This window comes from Microtus pennsylvanicus, chromosome 15 (assembly GCF_037038515.1).
Source record: "Microtus pennsylvanicus isolate mMicPen1 chromosome 15, mMicPen1.hap1, whole genome shotgun sequence".
Classification (NCBI taxonomy): Eukaryota; Metazoa; Chordata; class Mammalia; order Rodentia; family Cricetidae; genus Microtus; species Microtus pennsylvanicus.
In genome coordinates this window covers 58533343-58553662 of record NC_134593.1, presented here as the reverse complement: position 1 = coordinate 58553662, position 20320 = coordinate 58533343, and the positions used below count along the sequence as shown (strand labels likewise).

At 45.5% G+C, this 20320-nt stretch overlaps 1 protein-coding gene across 3 annotated transcripts; it reads left to right on the top strand.

Moving 5' to 3' along the window:
* The first annotated feature begins 859 nt into the window (after positions 1-859).
* Positions 860-6732, top strand: Spry2 (sprouty RTK signaling antagonist 2). 3 transcript variants are annotated; one of them, XM_075949178.1, is made up of 2 exons: positions 860-1045; positions 4919-6732. In XM_075949178.1, exon 2 carries the CDS (start codon positions 4970-4972, stop codon positions 5912-5914), a length of 945 nt encoding a protein of 314 aa, XP_075805293.1. In that variant the 5' UTR covers positions 860-1045; positions 4919-4969; the 3' UTR covers positions 5915-6732. The 3 variants fall into 3 exon arrangements, with proteins under 3 accessions (XP_075805293.1, XP_075805291.1, XP_075805292.1); XM_075949176.1 differs by lacking the exon at positions 860-1045 and adding an exon at positions 1643-2172; XM_075949177.1 differs by lacking the exon at positions 860-1045 and adding an exon at positions 3085-3851.
* Positions 6733-20320: the final 13588 nt, after the last annotated feature.

Here is a 20320-nt window from a genome sequence, read left to right as displayed (position 1 = left end):
GGAGAGGGCAGGGCGAGAGCGCAAGGGAGGCAAATGTCGTGACAGGGACAATCTGGAGAAATACGTCCCCCCAAAAGTGCTGGAGGCCACGGTAGCAGCGAACAGATAAGGGCTGGGGAGAGAGAAATCAAACTCCACGTTTCTCTAGCGCCGGCTTTCAGCGGCTCGAACCTCGCCTGGCGTAAGGTCGCAGGTGCTGTGCGGGAATTTTGACCTTCCAGCAGGTACTTTCCGATAAAGGAAAAACATCCTATAAGTTCTGGACTAAAATTGCATCATTAATGTGTGGCTGTTTCAGTTACCCGCTGGGTGCTTCCACGTGCAGGCACCTTTCTTAGTCCAGCAGCGGCTAGAGCCTATGCATTTTCTTATTTTAAGTGGTTCACCATAGTCCACTCCCAACACGAACAAGAGGAACTGCTAAGAATGTTCTAGGTGACAAATAGTGGGATTTGAAAGATGACTCTTGTTTTATTTACGGTTTCCCGAAGGAGGAATTCAGTTCTGCAGGGGAACAGTCAGCTTCTCCCCCTCTCCCTATTTCGGAAGTCCATGATGTCGCCGTGAGTAATCGCGTGGGTATTACTGAATTAATTTAAAAGGCTTTTGCATCGAGCAAAACAATACAAAAAAGTCTTCAGAAGGCCTCCATCTATAGATAATCCCTCTTAAAAATGAAATTCTAACAAACTACAAGTCCACACAGTCAAAAGCCAATCCCAGTCAGAGCAGAAGGGACTTGAAACCCGAATCTGCATTCCGTCCCTCCCGTACAAGGCTCGGGGGTGGGGGAGGCGGTTTGTGCTGGTGCCCGGTGTATAATCGGGTTAATCCAGTAGACAAAGAATAAACCAATAGCCCTCCCACCTCACTTCCCGCTCCCCTTTCCCTCCCGCTCCTGCTCCCCCCCCCCAACCGGCTTCGCCCCCCGGGCATTGGAGGGGGGTGGGGCGGGCGAAGGAGACAAGAAGGTAGAACCGAAATGGATTCCGAATCGAATCTAAAAGCTTGCCACTCGCTTTCCACGCTAACCCTGTGCGGCCGGGTGAGTTTGCAACGTCCCTCCTCCTCTCCCGGTGGCGGAGGAGAAAGTTCCCTAAGCGAGACTAGCCTCAGGCTTGCGCTCGTGGCCTCCGGGGGTGGGGGGTGGGGGTGAGCCTTAAGGTCAGTGTTTCCTTGAAACTAGATAAACTGACCTCGCGGTGGCCACAGCGGCCCCGCGGGCGCCCCGCGTGACGGCGCCCCGGCTGCAGGAGCGACTGGGGACGCGCGGGGCGGCGCGGTTGCCCTTTTGAATGCCTCCTGCGGCTCGGAGCGCTGGCGGGCGCTGGAGTGTAAGTGAATGTAGCCCCGCGGAGCCAATGAGCTGGGACCGGATGCGATATATCCTCTGGGACAACAACTGCTCTGTTCCGCCTCGGATCCACATGACGCCATTTACTGCTGCCGCGGCCGCTGCAGAGCTCCCTGCCTCCTCCGGAAAGGCGAGGGCGCAGGCCAGCGGCGCGCCCCCCCATCCCCGTCCCCGGCCGGGCCCCAGACCCTCCTCCTCCTCCTCCCCCACCGCCTCCCCCCCCCTGCACCCCCCGCCCCCGCCTCGGCCTCGCCGCCGCGCCTCCGCAACGCCCAGTCTGCACAAGCGAGAGCTGCGCGCCGCAGTGCGAGCGGAGGACAGGGGCCGGCGGAGCGCGCAGCGCCCAGGCCCCCGCGCGCGCCCGGCCCGGCCCGCGGCCCCGCGCCAGCCTCCGCTCGGAAGCAGCCCGGGGCCGCCAGGACTTGGCGAGCTGGCCTTGGGTTCTTTGTAAGGCCGTGTTCGCCCCTCTTTTCTCTCGTCGACCAGGAAAAAGAGACTCGCCAACCCCGGCGCTTCGGCCTCTTGTTCATTGAGAAAAAAAAAAGAAAAGAAAGGGGGGGAAAAAAAGGAAATACTCCGCGTGCGCTTCTGGAAGAGAGGTCATCTCTCTACCCGAAATCCGGGAAGGTTCCTACGGTGGAGGATTGAGTTCCAAATTCTCCCGTGGTTTCTTTTCTCCTCCCACCGATTACTTGGAAGTTGGACTGAAGCAGAGTTCGGAAAGAAGGAAAAAGTTTGCATCGGGACTGGATTTATTTGCACAACGCAGAAAAGAAGAGAATCCAAGGGAGAGGGGTTGGTGCAGAGCCGCGATCACGGTGAGGAGCGTTTGGCTTTTCCCCTCCTGGAGCCACAGACAGCCGCCAGTGGGGTCAGAGTTCTTTTCTCCCCCTGAACCCGTAGGCTTCCCGGGAGGATCAGGAATCAGCCCTGCGGATCCGTTTCGACTAGGACAGGGGTTCGGCCACGGCCGGGCTGCAGGGTGCGTCGGTGCAGTGTCCTCCACCCCGCGACACCGCTCTCCCTTAGGGGTTCGGGGCGGAGGACGGCTCCATTGCCTCCTGCTCCTACCCCTGCCTTGGCGGCGATCTAGTCGCTGAGAGCCCTGGTTTATCCAGTTCGCTGTTGCAGGCTCTAACATTTGCTAACCTGTTCCTCCTCTCGGTATAAGGCCAAGTTATAGGAAAGCCCATCCTGCGACGGGGGGCGCCTGTGGGGCTGGGGTACTGGGTTTCTCACCTCACCGGGGCAGAAGACCCGGCGGACAAGCAAAGGGTAGGTTGCCAGGCGGAGGGAGTCCCCGCCTCTGCCCGGTGTGGACAGTCTAGCCCGGTGCGGGTGGGAGCGTCGCCCAGCCTGGCGCCGCGTCTCTGCGGTTCGGAAGTGCGGCTTTCTCTTTTTTCCGTTCTTCATGGTCGGCCTGGGTCATGCTTTTTTTTTATTTTGGACGCTTGGGCTGACCTAGCACAGGAAGAGAGTTATCAAGTGGTCGCGATCGTTTTCCATTACCTGAAAGTAGGTGACTTAAAAAAAAAAGAAAGAAAAAGGCTAGTTTCACCCCTCCCTCTTTTGTGTTACTGTTTTTTAAGATTTGGAGTCTTAACGCGTTTTTTACAAAGGGGTTTCTGTGTCGGTTTGCCCCACCCTAGTGCTGAAGTCCTTTTCCCCTAATCCTTAGTCTGCTCACACACTGTTCTTAATGGGGGTTTCAAAGCACTCAGAGGGGGAGGGAGAGAACTGGGAGAGCGCAGAGGGGTGGAGGGGGCCTGCGAGGGAGACGGCCAGGGAGCGGTAGAAATCACTTTTTCTTTTCCCACCCGAAAGATGCTACTTCCACGGCAAGACCTCTCGGAAAGTTTCCAATCTCAGGGGTCCGAGACCAGCAAGACTGGTGTGTGCAGTGGGGCTCTGGATAAAGCTTTTTTCTTTCGGTTTAAGAAATATGTCTTTTTCTTGATCTAAAAGGAGGTAGGCGTGTGCAGATTGCAGACAGTGCTCGCTTCGGTCATTGCACGTTGGAGTTTCTCTGGGAGCGTGGGTGCATAGACTGTGCAAGCTGTGCGTCCCGGCCTGGCTCTCTTCCTCCGGGCATCGGATTTGGAAACTGTGGGGACAGGCGTTTTGAGGGCCTTCGCAAAAACACCTTGTGGTGACCTTGCTGCAGGGGTGGGCGTGTTGGAGTGCCCCCCCCCTCCTTGGGACTGGCTGGCAGTTTTCTCGGGTTCGGGGAAATTTTAGCTGAGGGGGTGGAGGAGGGGAAGTGTGCCCGTGCATTTCACGACACGTCCCCTTCGGAGGCGCCCGCGCCCCCTGCCTGCCTGAGCTTCTGGGGTTTGCACGCAGGAGGGGCCGGCCTGGCCCCTCGAAGCGTCAGTCAGCCCGGAGAAAAGTCCCTGGGGTTCTGGCTGAGTCCCACCTGCTAGGACTGTGGGGGCGCAGAGAGAGCCGATAAACGGAGTGAAAGCAAAGAACAGCCTTGTGTACCTGGCAGTTGGAGGTGAGCAGATCGGTTTCCAGCTCTGCCTAGTTCTGAATTAGGAGGCGTTTGTCACCTGCCTTGTTCGCTGTCCTTTTCCAAAAAAGCAAAGGTTGGATTAAAAGTCCGTTTTTTGCTTATTTTCCTTCGTATTTTTATGAGGGCTTGGGAGAGGGTGGTACTTTTTAAATCTAAGTCTGATTGTAACTTAAGCGATTACTTGACAGAATGACAGGTTCCAGCCATGACATTACGGATTTCTAAAGCTTTTCCTACTGCTGTTACTGCTTTGTGTTGCTGGGTATTATTCAAAACGAGGAAATAAGGTGCTTTGTGTTTTTTTTGCATGCTTTATTTATGAAACAGGAGGAATAACTGGGTTGAGATTCTAAGGCTAGAACCATAGGCCTGTAGAGTATATAATTCTCCAGCTGTGGGAAATATATTTTGCTCTTAGGAGTTTGTTGTGATACCTAATGGGAATCGAAATGACTTGTTTTAATTCTATAACTTTGTACTACTTTATTTAAAAATGTAACCTTAATTGTCCTCGGAATATACTTTCATATCATATGGGATTGGGAAAAGGTACTGCCTAGACAACTTGTGCTGCGTGACGTAAAAAGCTGACTTAAAGCAAGACTGTTGTAGGTACTTGTTTCTGTTGAATGTAAGAACGATCTTGACCAATTTAAACCCGTTTGGAAATCCGAAAGGTGTTTGACCTCTGAAAACGTTGGTAGGACTCCCTGCAAGGCTCCAGCTTTTGCTTTCTTCCAGTTTTTACATTGAACCCGAGCCTTCTAAATTGCGTGTTTATTTGATTAAAGGATTGTTACTTAAGTGACCCTACAAAGATTAGCTTTGTGTCACTGCACATTTTGAGATTCCAGGATTGTGAGTGTCCGGCCATGATTTTCACTTTTGAGTGCTTGCCCTGACCATTTGGCTGCTCTACCTCACCCCTGCTGGTGCGTTTCCAGTCCCATTTCTCCGGGGCGTGTGGGAAGTGAAGAGTCGACGCTGGTGGGTGGAGAGTGGGAAGTCTTGAGAGTGTAAACCATTTTCTTTCCTCTTGGTTTCCCCAGGAGTTCAGATGTGTTCTAAGCCTGCTGGAGTGAACACACTGCCAAGACCTGATGGAGGCCAGAGCTCAGAGTGGCAGCGGGTCGCAGCCTCTGCTGCAGGCGCCCCATGACAGTGGCAGGCAGCGTGGGGAGCCGGACCCCAGAGATGCCCTCATGCAGCAGGTACACGTCTTGTCTCTGGATCAGATCAGAGCCATCCGAAACACCAATGAGTACACAGAGGGGCCCACCGTGGTCCCAAGACCTGGGCTCAAGCCTGCTCCTCGCTCCTCCACTCAGCACAAGCATGAAAGACTCCACGGTCTGCCCGAGCACCGCCAGCCTCCCAGGCTCCCGCCCTCGCAGGTTCATTCTTCAAGGGCCCCTCTGTCCAGGTCCATCAGCACGGTCAGCTCAGGGTCTCGGAGCAGTACAAGGACAAGTACCAGCAGCAGCTCCTCAGAACAGAGGCTGTTAGGATCTTCCTTCTCCCCGGGGCCTGCTGCTGATGGGATAATCCGGGTGCAGCCTAAGTCTGAGCTCAAACCCGGTGAGCTTAAGCCACTGAGCAAGGAAGACTTGGGTCTGCACGCCTACAGGTGTGAGGACTGTGGCAAATGCAAGTGTAAGGAATGCACCTACCCGAGGCCCCTGCCGTCGGACTGGATCTGTGACAAGCAGTGCCTTTGCTCGGCCCAGAACGTCATTGACTATGGGACTTGTGTGTGCTGTGTGAAAGGTCTCTTCTATCACTGCTCCAACGACGATGAGGACAATTGTGCTGACAACCCGTGTTCTTGCAGCCAGTCCCATTGTTGTACTCGATGGTCGGCGATGGGTGTCATGTCTCTCTTTCTGCCTTGTTTATGGTGTTACCTTCCAGCCAAGGGTTGCCTTAAACTGTGCCAGGGGTGTTATGATCGCGTGAACAGGCCCGGATGCCGTTGTAAAAACTCAAACACGGTTTGCTGCAAAGTTCCCACTGTCCCCCCCAGGAACTTTGAAAAGCCAACATAGCATTATTATTAATCAGGAATATTACAGTAATAAGGATTGTTTCTCCACCTTTTTTTTTAACACACATATGCAACCAACTAAATAAACAGCTGTAATCTCGGCACTGTTAATAGAGGGATAGAGTATTTGTCGTTTGCAGTGAGATGCTTTTTTTTTTTGTCCATGTGCCATTTTTAACTGATATGCTTGCTAGAACTCAGCTAATGGAGCTCCGAAGGGAGGCAGTGGAAGTTCGTGTCCCACATACTGCAGAAGCTAAAGCAGCAGACACTCCTAGGCAAAGTTTCTCGTTTGTGAATAGCCCTTGCAAAATTTGTAAGTTAGCAGATGACTCCCCGCCCCCGTTGTTTTCTTCAGAGATAATGTGCTATATTTTTGTATATACGATAATATTTGCAACTGTGAAAAACGAGTTGTGCTGTACTCCATAGCACAGTCACAAAATATTATACTAATATGTTGTACATTCGGAAGAATGTGAATCAGTCAGTATGTTTTTAGATTGTATTTTGCCTTACAGGAAGCCTTTGCTGTAAGACTCTGATCTCCCTTTTGGACTTGATGTATATTGTACAGTTACAGTAAAATTCAACCTTTATTTTCTAATTTTTTCAACATATTGTTTAGTGTAAAGAATATTTATTTGAAGTTTTATTATTTTATAAAAAAAGAATATTTATTTTAAGAGGCATCATAAATTTCGCCCCTTCTATGAGGATGTGACGGTTGCTGCAAATGAGGGGTTACAGATGCATATGTTCAATATAAAATAGAAAATATATTAACGTTTGAAATTAAACTGAGCTTGTTTTATCTTATTTTACCTGTTTTTTTGTTTCTTTCAAATGCAAGAAGCCACGTTTTCTGTCAAGGCATTCTCCAATAGTTTGCCTCCCTGGACAAGGCCCCTTTACGACGGCTGGCTTTCAGAGATGATGCTACTACCTTCAAGACAGAAAACAAGCGAGGGTTAGAGTCTGACTTGCTTTATGTTTATGAGAACGTCCTTTGGCTTTGTGGGCCCGTTCCCAGTTTTCTTGCAGACCTGTTGGCTTGCCCTGGTTCTACAGGGCATTTTTGTGCTGTTATTTTGAGCTTCTTTAGAAGACATTCCAAAAAAGATTAATGGTTAGAATTTTTTCCTAACATACAGTATTAAAAATGAACGTCAAAGATCCTCAAAACTAGAGGAACAAGTTTGTTCAAGTACTGAGTGTCAAACGTGGCACATACCTATACCCAGATGGATCCTTACAATGGAACAAATGTTTCCTTGACTTAGCTGGTCATGGCTGTTTTTTTTTAGTGTATATTTGGTTTAGATTTGGTTAGTTTATCACCGTCATACCAGATTCTTGGTGTTGGAGGAAAAAAAACATTAAAAATGCTGTTTGGATTCAGGTATTTGGTAGGAAGGACTTTTCATACTCCATTGGTCAAGTAATTCAAATCCAAGTATGCCAGCTTCTATCTCTGACCTACTGAATCAAATTACATAGGAAGTTACTCAATATTACTCCTGTGTAAAAGGTGCATATGGCAAAAAGTCAGTGTGCTCAGAGCTGACCTTGGGGAACAAAGACATCTCAAGCTGCTGCAAGCCCATCTTGACAAATATTAGTCACTTTGTGGTTGGTGATTTTTTTTTCCCAAAAGCATAACATTTGCTGCCAAGAATCCCCGGAAGTCTAGGAAATTATTTACCTGCCATTATAGTTTAATCTCTTGTTTCCTGTTCTCTTGTGTGAAGAGGTCTTAGGACAAGCTGTCTTCTGTTTTGTTTTTTAAAAATGGGCTTTCAAGGAACCCTATGGCTGCCTAAACTCTGAGGACCTTCAGTCCTCTGAACTTCCTCCAAACAACACAAGATTCAATTAATTTAGAGCTTGCTTGTTTACTTTTAGCTTCGACTTGGAGATACTGAACGTTCGTGGAATGCTGGGTTTAATGTGCGTTCTTAAATGTCTCACTGGTGATTTAAGGAAGAATTAGAAAGTTGGAAAATGAAGCAAGGTTTCTTACTCATGGTAGTCTTAAAAGATTTGTAAAGCGCAATAATTCTGACTAATTAACATTGTTCGTCATAGTGCCTTATGCATAGAGCGAGCTTTTTGGGGGGAGTGTAAAAATTGTGAAAGTCGAACTTTTCTTGGACTGTGTAAGCAGTTTTCAGAGTATTCTGTGCACAAGTTGCAGCAGATGCCATCGAGTGTTTATTGAAGTTAGATTAAAAACTTTTAATTACCAAATCAGAATCTCTGATGTGGCCCAGAGATTTGCATTTACCGTCATTCCACAGCAAGTTATCTGCAGTCTGGGGCTGCTGACCTAGGGACTGGGTTCTAGTTGAGCATGCTTTTAATGAACTCTGATAGCAAACATACTCACTGATTTGGATATTAAATGATAGCTGAAGTTCAGATAGAGGACTTGATACATAAATAGGTTAAGTGCTGGTGGAATTAATTTAAAGTACAAAGGGAACTTGGATTCCTCAGGGAGTTTCTAACTGACCTCTTCAATGTTGAATTTATTTATACCAGTACAGAATTCGTTTTTTAGCATATGAAAATTAAATGTTTACGACTAGATTAAAAATAATTGGGTCTAACATTCTTTGTCCTAAGAGTTAAATGTAATCACTTGGGAACAGATAGGGAGGCATAATAATCTCAAAGCGTCAGTTTCTATTGACACTTGAAGATCCCAGTAAAATACAGTGAGTTGGTGGGTCCAATGACCACATTTTGGTGTAATGGATGAAAAGTAACAATATAGGCAAAAATAACTGCTGAGTCTTGAGACTGCTAAAATTTTTCATAAACCTGTGTCTACTCAGCCTTTGAGATTCATTTACCAATGACAACTTGACTGTTGCTATTTGAAACATTCATTTATGTGTTTTGAGGAGGAGATTTAAAGGCCTTGCCAAATTTCTGCCATGTTGGAGCATGCTCTGGGGATTGTCTGAAAGAAACCAGCCAAACCCAACTGTTGGCATAACATCTTTCTCCAGTACACGTCTGTCCCAAGGACTGCTCAGCTCTAGAGTACCTGAGGGATTGGTGATGTCAGATAAAGAAGTTTGCTCGTTGCACAGTGCCGAGAAGTGGGTTGGCTCTCATTTATTGTGTGTGTAATCAAAGGTTTACCGGACTTGGAATTTCAGTTGTTATATCCACAAGTGACCATTTACCTTCTCTTCTAAGTGTCCAAAAGGACCGCAGCATGGGTGTAAAGTCAGTTTTGATAATGATTAAATTCTAGATCAAAGAGTAATTTGTTTTGAACTCAAGATCTAGCACAGGATAGAGTGTTCAGTGTGTGTGAGAGAGACCCAGGTATGCACAAAAACCACATTTTTTAATCTTCCTGGTATTTTGCACTGTTTTAGTAAAGACATCCTAAGAGGTGTAGCTCAACTGGCAGAGTACTTGGTGTCCCACAAAAAGCCCTGGCTTCAACCTCTAGAATAACACAAATGGAAGTACAAACTCGCACTTTCGGCACTCAGTAGTTGAGACAGGAGGATCAGAAGTTCAGAGTTTGGCTACACACTGGTTCAAAGCCAGTCTAGCACACAGCAAACCCCATTCAAGCAAAACAAATATGAAAATCAGTTATTAGGAAGTTGTGTTATTTTGCCAGTGACTAATCTATTGACTGTATCAATATCAAGATTAATAGCATATGAATTTCTATTTTGACTTGGAGGAATGCATCATTTCTCACCATTGAGGAAACCAGGTCAGGAATTTATCAAGGTCTACCTGGTTTGGCTGAACAGTGGTCATCCTGGTGAAGATCCACTTCTGAGGTATTTCATCACGGGTTTGGCTATTCATCAAAAGAGAAAGCAATTAGGCCGGAGGTACGCAGTCCTACAAACTGGCTCAGAAGCCAGGCCTCCCCGACTTGCTTCCATCACCTGTGAATACTGGAAACATTTACCAAGAGCACTATGCCTCGGGTCCAAACAAGTAGTTATTAGCTAGGGGTCCAAAAACACCAAGGGGACTGAGGGTGTGGCTCAGTAGATAGTGTTTGCCTCACTCACTTGAGGGCTGTGATTCAGGTACCCAGAAGCCAGGCAAGGAAGGTGTGGCTGCTACCTGTAATCCCTGAACAGAGATGCAGAGATGGGATCTCAAGGTCAGGTCTGTCTCAGTATGTATGGGGAAGATTGATTAAGGAAGATACTCAGCTTTCACTTCAGACCTCACAGGTACGTGGACACACACATGAACATGTATGCGCATGTTTGTACACCTGGCGCGCACGCGCACACACATACAACAGTTCTACCATGGTGACCATGCCTGCAATCCCAGAAAGAAGATTGCTAATGTGACGCTAAGCTGGGCTTCATAAGGGACGCTTGCAACATAACCTGACACAGAGACGCCGACAAAAAGAAAACGGGGATGGAACGTGGTAGCTCACAGAAGGAGCAGTTAAGCATTTGAGCGAGCTCACACATCTATCGACGGCCAGGAGGGAATTTTGGTTGATTTAGTCTGTCTTTGATAACTCCATTAGAAATAAAGGAAATTAGAATGGAGCTTTGGCCTCCTGCTTGGCTGGATGGAGGCATTTATTGCTTTATCATATCTGCAGTTTATTTCTCAAAGCGGTTGCTGATACGCAGGAATTGCGCTGATTAGTAAAGCATTCATTCAACATGCATGAAGGGCAAAACAACCACATGGCAGTTCAATTTTATTATTTCATTTATTGAGACATAGACTCCACCCCAAACTGGTCTCAGAATCGTAGTTCTCTCTGGAGGGCTGAAATTCCTGCCCACAGCCTGGTCAGTTGATTTCTGAATGCCTACTGCATAGAAATCAGGGCTAGGCAATCCGATGTGAAGGCTAGCAACTGCAGTTCTAGCAGCCTTGTGTTGTAAGAACACAGGAAGAAAGAAGTAAGGGCACATAGTCTCACAGTGGGTTTGGTTTCCACCACACATCTGTGCTGTGGCTGCATCATTCGCTAAGTGAAACACTTTTCCAAGGTCAGAACTTAGTAAATCCCAACTCAAACGTGCAGGAGTTTGATAAATATTTAGCTAACTGTATTTGTTATGATTGCTTGTTTGCTTGTTTCTTTATGTAATGTAGCCCAGGCTGGCCTCTTAAAGGCAGTCCTGCCTTAGCTTCTCTTGCGCTTTGTTTTCCAGGAGGTTTTTTTGCTCTGAACTTCATCCGCAGCTCAGCTACATCCATTCTTAATTTTCAAATATAATTCACAAAAACCTTTCTAACAGATATAATTAAGTTGAAAGGACCCACTTGTTGGTGCCCACATGCTCATTGAAACCTATCTCTTGCCATGGATCCATTATTTTATTTTGTTTGTCACTTAAAAGAGGACGGGAAACAAAACAGAAAAGACGTGGTTGGCCTCTGCTGCAGTTCTACCCCGGTGGAAAAATATGTGGTTCTCAAAATCAGGTGCCCGTCTCTGGGACCTAAAGCAAAATAGTTTCTGTTCTAGAAGTGTTTTGACCGCCAAATAACATCCTGTGTATTGATTTGTATCCATCGCTCTGGCGCTCCAGCAGCGGTCTGATAAACATATTGTATCAATTCTCATCTCTTCAGATTCTTATTGGGTGCCCAAACTTAGCCAAACTCTAGCTTTGCTGCTTTTCAGTAAACAAAAGGCACCTGCCTGCTCACTAGAAAATACTCTGAGATCCTGTTAGGGAGTCATCTCTCGGAAGTTCAGAGCAGCATTTAGGATGTAGGTCTACCGCACTCCAGCGGTCCACGTTGGTCAGTATGTGGGCAGCACGGATTGGACCCCATGGGTTGTTTAAAAACAAAAACAAGACAAAAGGATGTGGTATTGGAAGGAGATGGGGAGGCGGGGGAGTGAATCTGGGAGGAGTTAGGGGAGTGGAGGGTGACCATGATAAAAATACAGTGTATGAGGTTTACAAAGAATTAAAAATACCGTAAGGAAAGAGTACCAGCTCCTAATGGTCACTGTGAGTGTTAGAAAGCCTGGTGACCGAGCAGCCTTGCATTCGCCAAGCAATACATGTGGTGCATAAAGAACCTTAGAAAAAATCTGGTATCTTCTCCAGAATACCTTAAGGCAGTGGTTCTCAAAATCTGTGGGTCACGATCCCCGGGTGTCTAAGACCACCAGGAAACACATATGTTTACCTTATTATTCATAACAGTAGCAGAATTGAACAAAAACTTATTGGCTGGGGTCACCACAACACGAGGATCTGTATTAAAGGGTCACAGCATTGGGAAGGTGGAGAACCACTGCTCTAGGGGAATGTGGTCCAGACTATTGACTCACTAAGTAAGGAGCTGACTCCAGGAACATAAGACGACCACCACCACCACCACTTGCATTTAGCTGAGATGTCTCCTGGAGTCTGACCTACAAAGCTAGGACAAAGCCTAACCGGTTTGATTTTGTTGCACTCTTAACGATTGAGCAACACTTTGAAAACACAGAAATCACCAGTTCCTTCTTTCACAAAGTACTGACTGCTCTATCTGTTCTTTAGCGTCTGTGAGGTCACGTGATGAGCCCAGGACTAGGCCTTCTGAGTCTTCACCCAGCCGTATGAAGGAGAGAACTGTCAGAGGGTGAAAGAACTGATGTAGCTTATCATGCCTAGGATGTGAGAGGCCTCAGGTTGGGTCCGTAGTCCTACAAAACCAAAAAGCCTGCAGGCCCAGAGCACAAGTACCTGTTGCTGACTGAATTCTTACCACACACCTATTTTTGTGTTTGAGCTGTAAATGCTGTTACCACAGACGAGAGAGGGGAAAATGTCTATTGCACGTCCAAAGCTGATAATCTAAGACTTAGGTACTAAATCTTAGAAGAGCGTTGACCGCATTATCCCCTTCCTTCCTTGGGTGCCTGACCCCACCTCTCAGGGCCCATTTGGCAAGATCTTGAACGTTTTTTGGATTTCACTTCGGGCTGCAGAAGAAAGGGAAAGGCTTGTGACAATGCCAAGCAGCCTGCAATAGACCTAGGACCTCTCCCAATAACCAAGAACTACCTAGCCCTGCATACCAACTAAAGTCAAGTTGAAGCCATCCTCCTTGCTCCAGAGAAAGCTGAGAAAATAGTGGGGAGATTCTGTTGCCTGTCTCCCCAGGACGTGGCCAGAAAGGCTGTCAGGTGAACGAGAGTTCCAACGTGTGGAGAAGACTGTGACCATCTCTTTGAGATTTTCATTCCAGCTGCAAGTGTATGGAATTTTTAAATGAGAAAAAATGTTTACGGAAGTCCAACCCTAAATCTGGTTACTGTGGTTCACTGTGTGCACGCACGCATGCATGTGTGCATACAGGCATTCATGCTTGCGTGCGTGTGTTGTGTTGTTTGGTTGGTTTTTAAGCAGGGGGTCAGTATGTAATCCAGGTTGGCCTGTAACTAACTGTATATGTATAGACAAGTCCAGTCTCAAACGTGTAGCAGTTCTGCCTCAGCCTTCCCAGCGCTGAGCTCGCAGGCATGCGCCACCTGCCTTTCTGCATCCTTTTTTTTTTTTTTGCAGTTAACTTTGTTAGCAACACTTTAGCTTTATCAAGAGTTGCTTTGAGAATTCTGCCAGGAAGAGAATTTGAGGAATTCATTCGCAGTGCCAGGAGTTGGATCTTTAATTAATAACTTCCCAAGTGAGTTTTCGATGGTATCATCAATCTGTGGTTTTGCGGGTGGGAGGAGGTAGGTTATATTGGCGATGGTTTGTGGGAGCAGAACCTCATACATATCATATCTCTGTAGATGCTTAATGAACGCCGATGAATGAATGCATTCAACGGAGAATGAAAGTATACTAGTGGTTTCTAAAAGTATGAATAGGGACATATGGCAAAATAGAAATAGGAGTTGTTAAAGAAACAACATAGTGGAGTCGGGGGGATTGTTCATATAAAAAGGATTGTCCAATTCTAAGACCTTCATTTATTTCTTTCTAAAGTTAGAGTGTGTTTTACAGTCAGAGGTGCTTTACAGTTGCCATTGGTGACATGGTAACCATAGCATGCTTGATCCTGTCTACTGTGCATCAACTTAATCATAATGTCCTGCCTTCATTGAGCAGGTATGCAGTTTTAAAGTTTATATTTTAAATTTAACTGCTGTTAGTATTCTAAAATCAAGAATATTTTATTGGGCTTAAATTCAACCAGAAAAATAGTTATTGGAGAAATTATTGCAATCCAATTCTCGTGTAAAACAAGCAGAAAAACAACCGACTTATAAGAACTAAGAAAATTCAGCATGGTGGCACATGCCTTTAATCCCAGCCCTTGGGAGGCGGCAAATGAATCCATGGGAGTTGAAACCAGCCTGGTCTACATAAACAAGTTCCAGGTCATTCAGGGCTACATAGAGACAACTAAGAGATTTTTGCACAAATTTCTCAGCAATGCTTTTACTTTCTTCGTGGTTCATGGTAATAGTGTCTCTTACAGTCCATTGTATTTTAAATGAATTTATTTGATTTTATGTGTATGGGCGCTTTTCCTGCATGTATGTAAGTATACGGCACACATGCTTGGTTCCTCTAACATTCGAAGACAGTTGGATTGCTTGGCACTGTAGTTATGGGTCATTGTGAACCCTGGTCCTCCAGAAGAACAGCAAGTACGTTTAACTACTGAATTCTCTCTCCAAACCTCTGCTGTGTTTCAGATGTTCAAAAATAAGAGTCTTAGTTGGTCCGTGATGGCCCAGGCCTTTAATCCCCGCACCGAGGAGGCAGAGGCAGGTGGATCTCTGTGAGTTCAAGGTGTGTACAAAACTAGTTCCAGGACAGCCAGGGCTCCATAGAGAAACCCTATCTTAAAAAACAAAAACAAACAAAAAAAGAGTCATTCTAGATATTATGAGAAAAGCTGGCATGGGCAAGAAAGATACTGAAAAAAGATAAAATTTGCCTGGGACTAGAAGAGCAGATAGTAATATTGGGAAAGTCAAGTAAAAAGTAAACAAAATCCTGTTGAGCAGATGGAGTGGCCAGACCAGCTAGGTGGTTTATTCACGTTAGGGGGGAAATGAAAGAGCACTGGGAAGGGAGGGACAGCCTCTCTTCCAAGAAATAAAAGGCCTGCACTTTACTGTAACAATCAACCTGGGAGTCCAAAACATATTCAATGTATTCCTTTATCTCCAGAGCAGTGGTCATTTCTGGGAAGAGTCTTGACAGACAGGATCTTTTCCTTTTCTTTTCTTTCTGATTTTTTTTTATTTATTTTATTATTTTTGTTTTGTTTTTCGAGACAGGGTTTCTCTGTGTAGCTTTGGAGCCTGTCCTGGAACTAGCTCTTGTAGACAAGGCTGGCCTTGAACTCAAAGAGATCTGCCTGCCTCTGCCTCCCGAGTGCTGAGATTAAAGGGGTGCGCCACCACCGCCCAGCTAGACTCAACACCTGTCCCCAGTGTCATTCCTGTCTCTTTTCCTGGTGTCATCCAGTCTCCTTCCTCCACACGTCCTTCATGACCACTATCCCTTTAAGCAGAGTTTTCCCCCATCACCTCCCTATCCGTTCACCTGGAAAATGTTTAATTATTATTTAAAATTATTTTAAAGCTGTCTCTGTACCGACAAGACTCCCCCGCGCCTGTGTGTTCACACACACACACACACACACACCAGGGACCTGAATGAGCTCAGGGCGTTGCATGTACTAGGCAAGCCATGGATAACTGAAACATATCCACAGCCGCTAGGAATCCCCTAGGAACTCCTATATACGTGAGGTCTCCTGATGTTTTGCTGTCATGTTGCTCTGTCTTTCTATGTCAAAGCATACACCGCGCATCAGTGGGTGTGATTATTTATTAAGTGTCTTTCTCACAATTAAACCTTTTGTGTTCGGCTTACATTTTGATTCTCTAGATTAGGCCCATCATCTGGCACAAAGCTGATATTTAGTATTTGATGAATGGGTTCGGTGAAAGAGAAGATACCGACAGTGCCTAAGAAAGCAAAGATCTGAAGAAGTGGCTAGTCTGGATCACTAAGGCGCAGAGTAGTAGGAATTGCTCATCTGCCTTATCTGATTGTGAGAGTTTTAAGGAAGGGACGAAGACTTCTCAATATCAAATGCCTGGCAGACATTAGATACTCCCTAAATGTCACCTGAATAAATGGAGTTTCACTGGCCACATTACAGACATTCTCTAGATTGGTCGGCTGTCATTTTCTATGTAATCCTTTGTCTTAGATACAAGATCCTTAACTTTCTCCTTCTAGGTTATCAGAACTCTATACCCATTTAATGATTTCAATTGGAAGCTTAGCTAAAGTGCCAGGAATGGTGACTCATGCCTGTATTCACATCACTGGGGAGACGGAGGCAAGAGGATCATCAGTTCTAGGCCAGCCTGGGCTACAGACTCAAGGAAACCAAACAAAAACATGCAAACAAACAAACAAAAATCAAGAACTGTGGACTAGTGTTCTCTGCTGATATAAATTAAATAACGAGTTAGAATTTGCTTGAACACTGTGTGGCAGTGAAATCTAGCCAGCAGCAGGTTTCCTTCTTAACCCCTTTCCTGCTGGAGAATGCTTGAATAGCCCGCAACACATGGATCTGCATGCACTGGGAAGGCAGACACAAAGTTCAAAAGACTGATCCACTTTTAAACATAAAATGGAAAAGGGGGGGGGCACATCCCCTAAGTTTCCCCTGCGCTGTCGTCACCTGTAGTTGATCTGCAGATTTGGATCAGCACAGCCTGGTGGGCAGTGCTGTGTTCGAGGGAGTGAGAGAGTGATTTGATTTTCAGAAATTGTTTCTTGCGATTATATATAGAGTCTAGCAGGTTCAAAATCTGCCGAGGGGACTGGATGGCTGGAGACACAGGAATAGCCAATATGCCAATTTAAGACCCAGAATTCCTTGTTATTTGCTCAGAGGAGCACAGTCTTTATTCCTATAGAACCTTTGATAGATTAAATAGGGCCCACCTACACTATAGTGGGCAATCTGCATTATAAAAAGTTTACCAATTTAAATATATTAATCGTACTTCGTTCTTGTAGAAACATCCAGAATGTTCTATGAGTGCTGTGACCCATTCCACTTGTCAGGTAAAATTAGCTAGCAGTTGGGTTGGAGAGATGACTCAGCAGTTAGGAGCACTAGCTGCTTTTGCAGAGGACCTGGGTTCAATTCCAGCACTAACTACTGTCTGTAACTCCAGCTCCAGGGCATTCAACATCCTCACACAGACAGACAGACATACATGCAGGCAAAATATCAATGTACACAAAATAAAAATGAAGAAATCATTTTAAAAAATATTAGCTAGCTGCAGCAAGCACCCAAGGAATCATGCAATAACACTTAGAAGAGCTACATTTTATTTGCCCTGTCTTTAGGGGTTTGCCAGTGTATTATAAATTAATTGTCTGATGACAACTGTATGGCATTTCAGCATTTGAGATATTAAATTTCCTGTATTAAACAGACAGTCATATTAAAGCTTATAGAATCTTTACTTCTATTATGAAAACTGATACTTTCATGGGTACATCTATAAATTTCTGAAAGAATAATTTTGTTGTCTTAAGCTACCTCGTGGAAGCTTTAATAGGAAAACACACAAAAAAATTAATCTTGTTGCAATACAAACAGCCAAAATCACTGACTTTGCAACGTAAAAGATAGCATCTCCTCCTGGCGCCACCATTTCCTGACGGAATGGCCTGTGGTGCGATTACTTAACGTCTCTGAGCATCAATTTACTCTCACATAAAGAAGGGATTAAAACTGTTTTAACCCTGTGGGTTGCTTCATAATTAAAACTATGCTCTGTTGCTACTGTGTTCTTTGCATTGGTTCTTAAAACCCACCGAAAGAGATATTTTACCCTCCCCTCTAGCATGCGCCTCGGATCTGTGGCACAAGAGCGTACTCTTAAACAGCCCTAGAAAGTGGAGGCCATGGCTTCAGCCAGTTTCTTTCCACTGTCAGACAGGGCAGGGCTGGAGCAATACCGTCTCAGACTGTCGTTATTCCTGATGGTACCCTAGCTCTCTTGCCCCCCCTTCTCTTTTTGAGGGAGCGTTTGTTTTGTTTCCCCATGCCCACGCTGTGGCAGAGTGTCCTCTTGACGGGGAGGAGCTCCTTTTATTTATAGATCCCATTTGGATTGTGATCCTCGTAGGCAGGTTAGAGGGGTCTGCAGGGCAGCTATTACTATCCCTATTTTTCACAGTTACTGTAGATGAGAGGATTTATTCCAAGCATGCAGTAAGTAAAGGAAAATACCTTGACTCTCAGACTTGGCCCCTTAGTTCCAAGTCCGATGCTTACGGCATCACTGTTGTTTCTTCTCACCAATGCTTCCAAGCAACACATCTGAAGGCATTCTGCGCTGATGATGCTTCTGCTCCGGCAGCTTCACCCATGGGGAGTAAATGGCTCCTTAACTGAGGCTGTTCCTCGCTATCTACACAAACTCTAATGCTACTTTGCTGCTGTAACCGTCATTCCTACCAATGCTATTCCTCCAACTGAAACAGGTCTCATCCTACTGCTTCTGACTACATAGAACCTTCATATTATGTAGATTCACTACCCAAATTGGAAACTTAAAGGGAAGCCATGAGTATCTATTTCATGCGCCCTGTGTGTGCTTCCTTTTAATGAACCAGAACTGAGAAAGTACATGAACACTCGAATCTTAGAAGTGATGGATGTATACACAAAGGACCTGGTGCAGACCTGTGTGTGTGGCCTCGGTCTCCATGAGTTCATATGACCTTTGCTCATGTTCATGTTCATTGTTTTCTTAGTGTTCTCCACCCCCTGACTCTGACCCTCTTTCTGTGTTCTCTTCTGCGGGGCTCCCTAAACCATGAAGGCAGGAATTTGATGTTCCTAGCTGAGCATTCCAAGGTCTCACACGCTGTGCATATCCGGTGGCTGTAGGTCTTTACCTGTATTTGCAGCGGCTGTGGGAGGAGGCTTCTTGGATGACAGCTGAGCAGGGCACTGATGTACTATGACTTCCAGTTAAGTATTTTTATAGGATTCCTGAGTGTTTGAAAAAAAATGGGTCTCTGTTTCTTGTGCCTTGTCTTGCTATCTTTCCCTTCTGTTTGTTGTTTTTGTCCAATTCCAATATGTTAGCTTTTACCTGATTATATTTTATTTCATTATTATATCAAGACATGATGTAATTCTTTTTTAGTTAGTCTGATTGAGTAGATGTGAAAATAGAAAAAAGAATTGTGAGTATAAAAGACACAAAACTAAATTTTACGCTTTATTAAACTTTAATAGAGCTTTATGCAAGGTTTCCTAAGGAATATGCTGAAGTTATAATAGTGAACTCCCAAGTTCTAAGCTTGTTACTGCTGTGGTTTCAGATATGATTTCTGACCCAAAGTCTCAGGTAATGGACCCTTGGTTTTTAAGGTCAGGATACTGCAAGGTGGAAGACCTGTAAGAAGTGGGAGGTGATTGTGTCACCCGGGGCTGCCATCCTGGCCTGCTGGGATGAGTGGCCATCTCTCCGGGCTGCACTGGTTATCTGGAAAGTCGGTTGCTATTGTCCACATTTGGATACCTCAGCTTGTTCCCCTGCTCTTTTCAGTGTGTGTCCTTTTCCAGAGCACTGTCTCCAATTATGCCCCTGGTATGAGATTCCATCTGCTGCCATGATGCAGCACAGCCTCCAGATCCCTGGGTCCAAAGCTGTTTTCCTCGATAAAGGGCCTTGTCTCAAGTATTGCCATAGCGTACACACCAGACCGTGACCGTAACTCCCAGAGGGCTCTTTCTTCCAGTGTAGGAAAAGAACAAAAGGCTAACCTTTTGAGTATGCCAGATCTATTTTTATTTATTTTTGCATTCATTCACCTGCCTTATAGACTATTAAACTCTATGATTCACACAGCTTAAGCAGACCCTGCAAAAACGGGTCCGCTTAAACTTCTCAGTTCAACAGATTTGCAGGTTCACTGAGATAGGTATATTGTTATCTGCTTTGTCTTCTCAGTCACCTGACTTGCCCCCTCCCCGCCAAATGTCTCCTTTGAATTTATGTATGTACTTATTCTCTTTTTTGCTTCCAAGGGAATTCTCATACACATATTTAAAAAGATGAGGCACGATTTTACTTGAAAGACCGAACCTCTTGGTTACCTGCCTAAAGCCTTGGAATGAAGCCTAAACTTTAAGTAGCAGGTTAAACAGTAAATAAATTCTGCTAATGGCTATTAGATTGCTAGCTGGGGAGATTAGTATAGGGAGCGATTCTAATTAAATAGAGAACACTGGGGAGGGCCGGAACGTTTCAAGAATGGATTTTTGTCTCCCAGGCCTCATTAGGAATATAAAATCAGCTTCTATTGTGAGGATGACAACCTTTCCAAACACTGCTCTTTTGCCATAC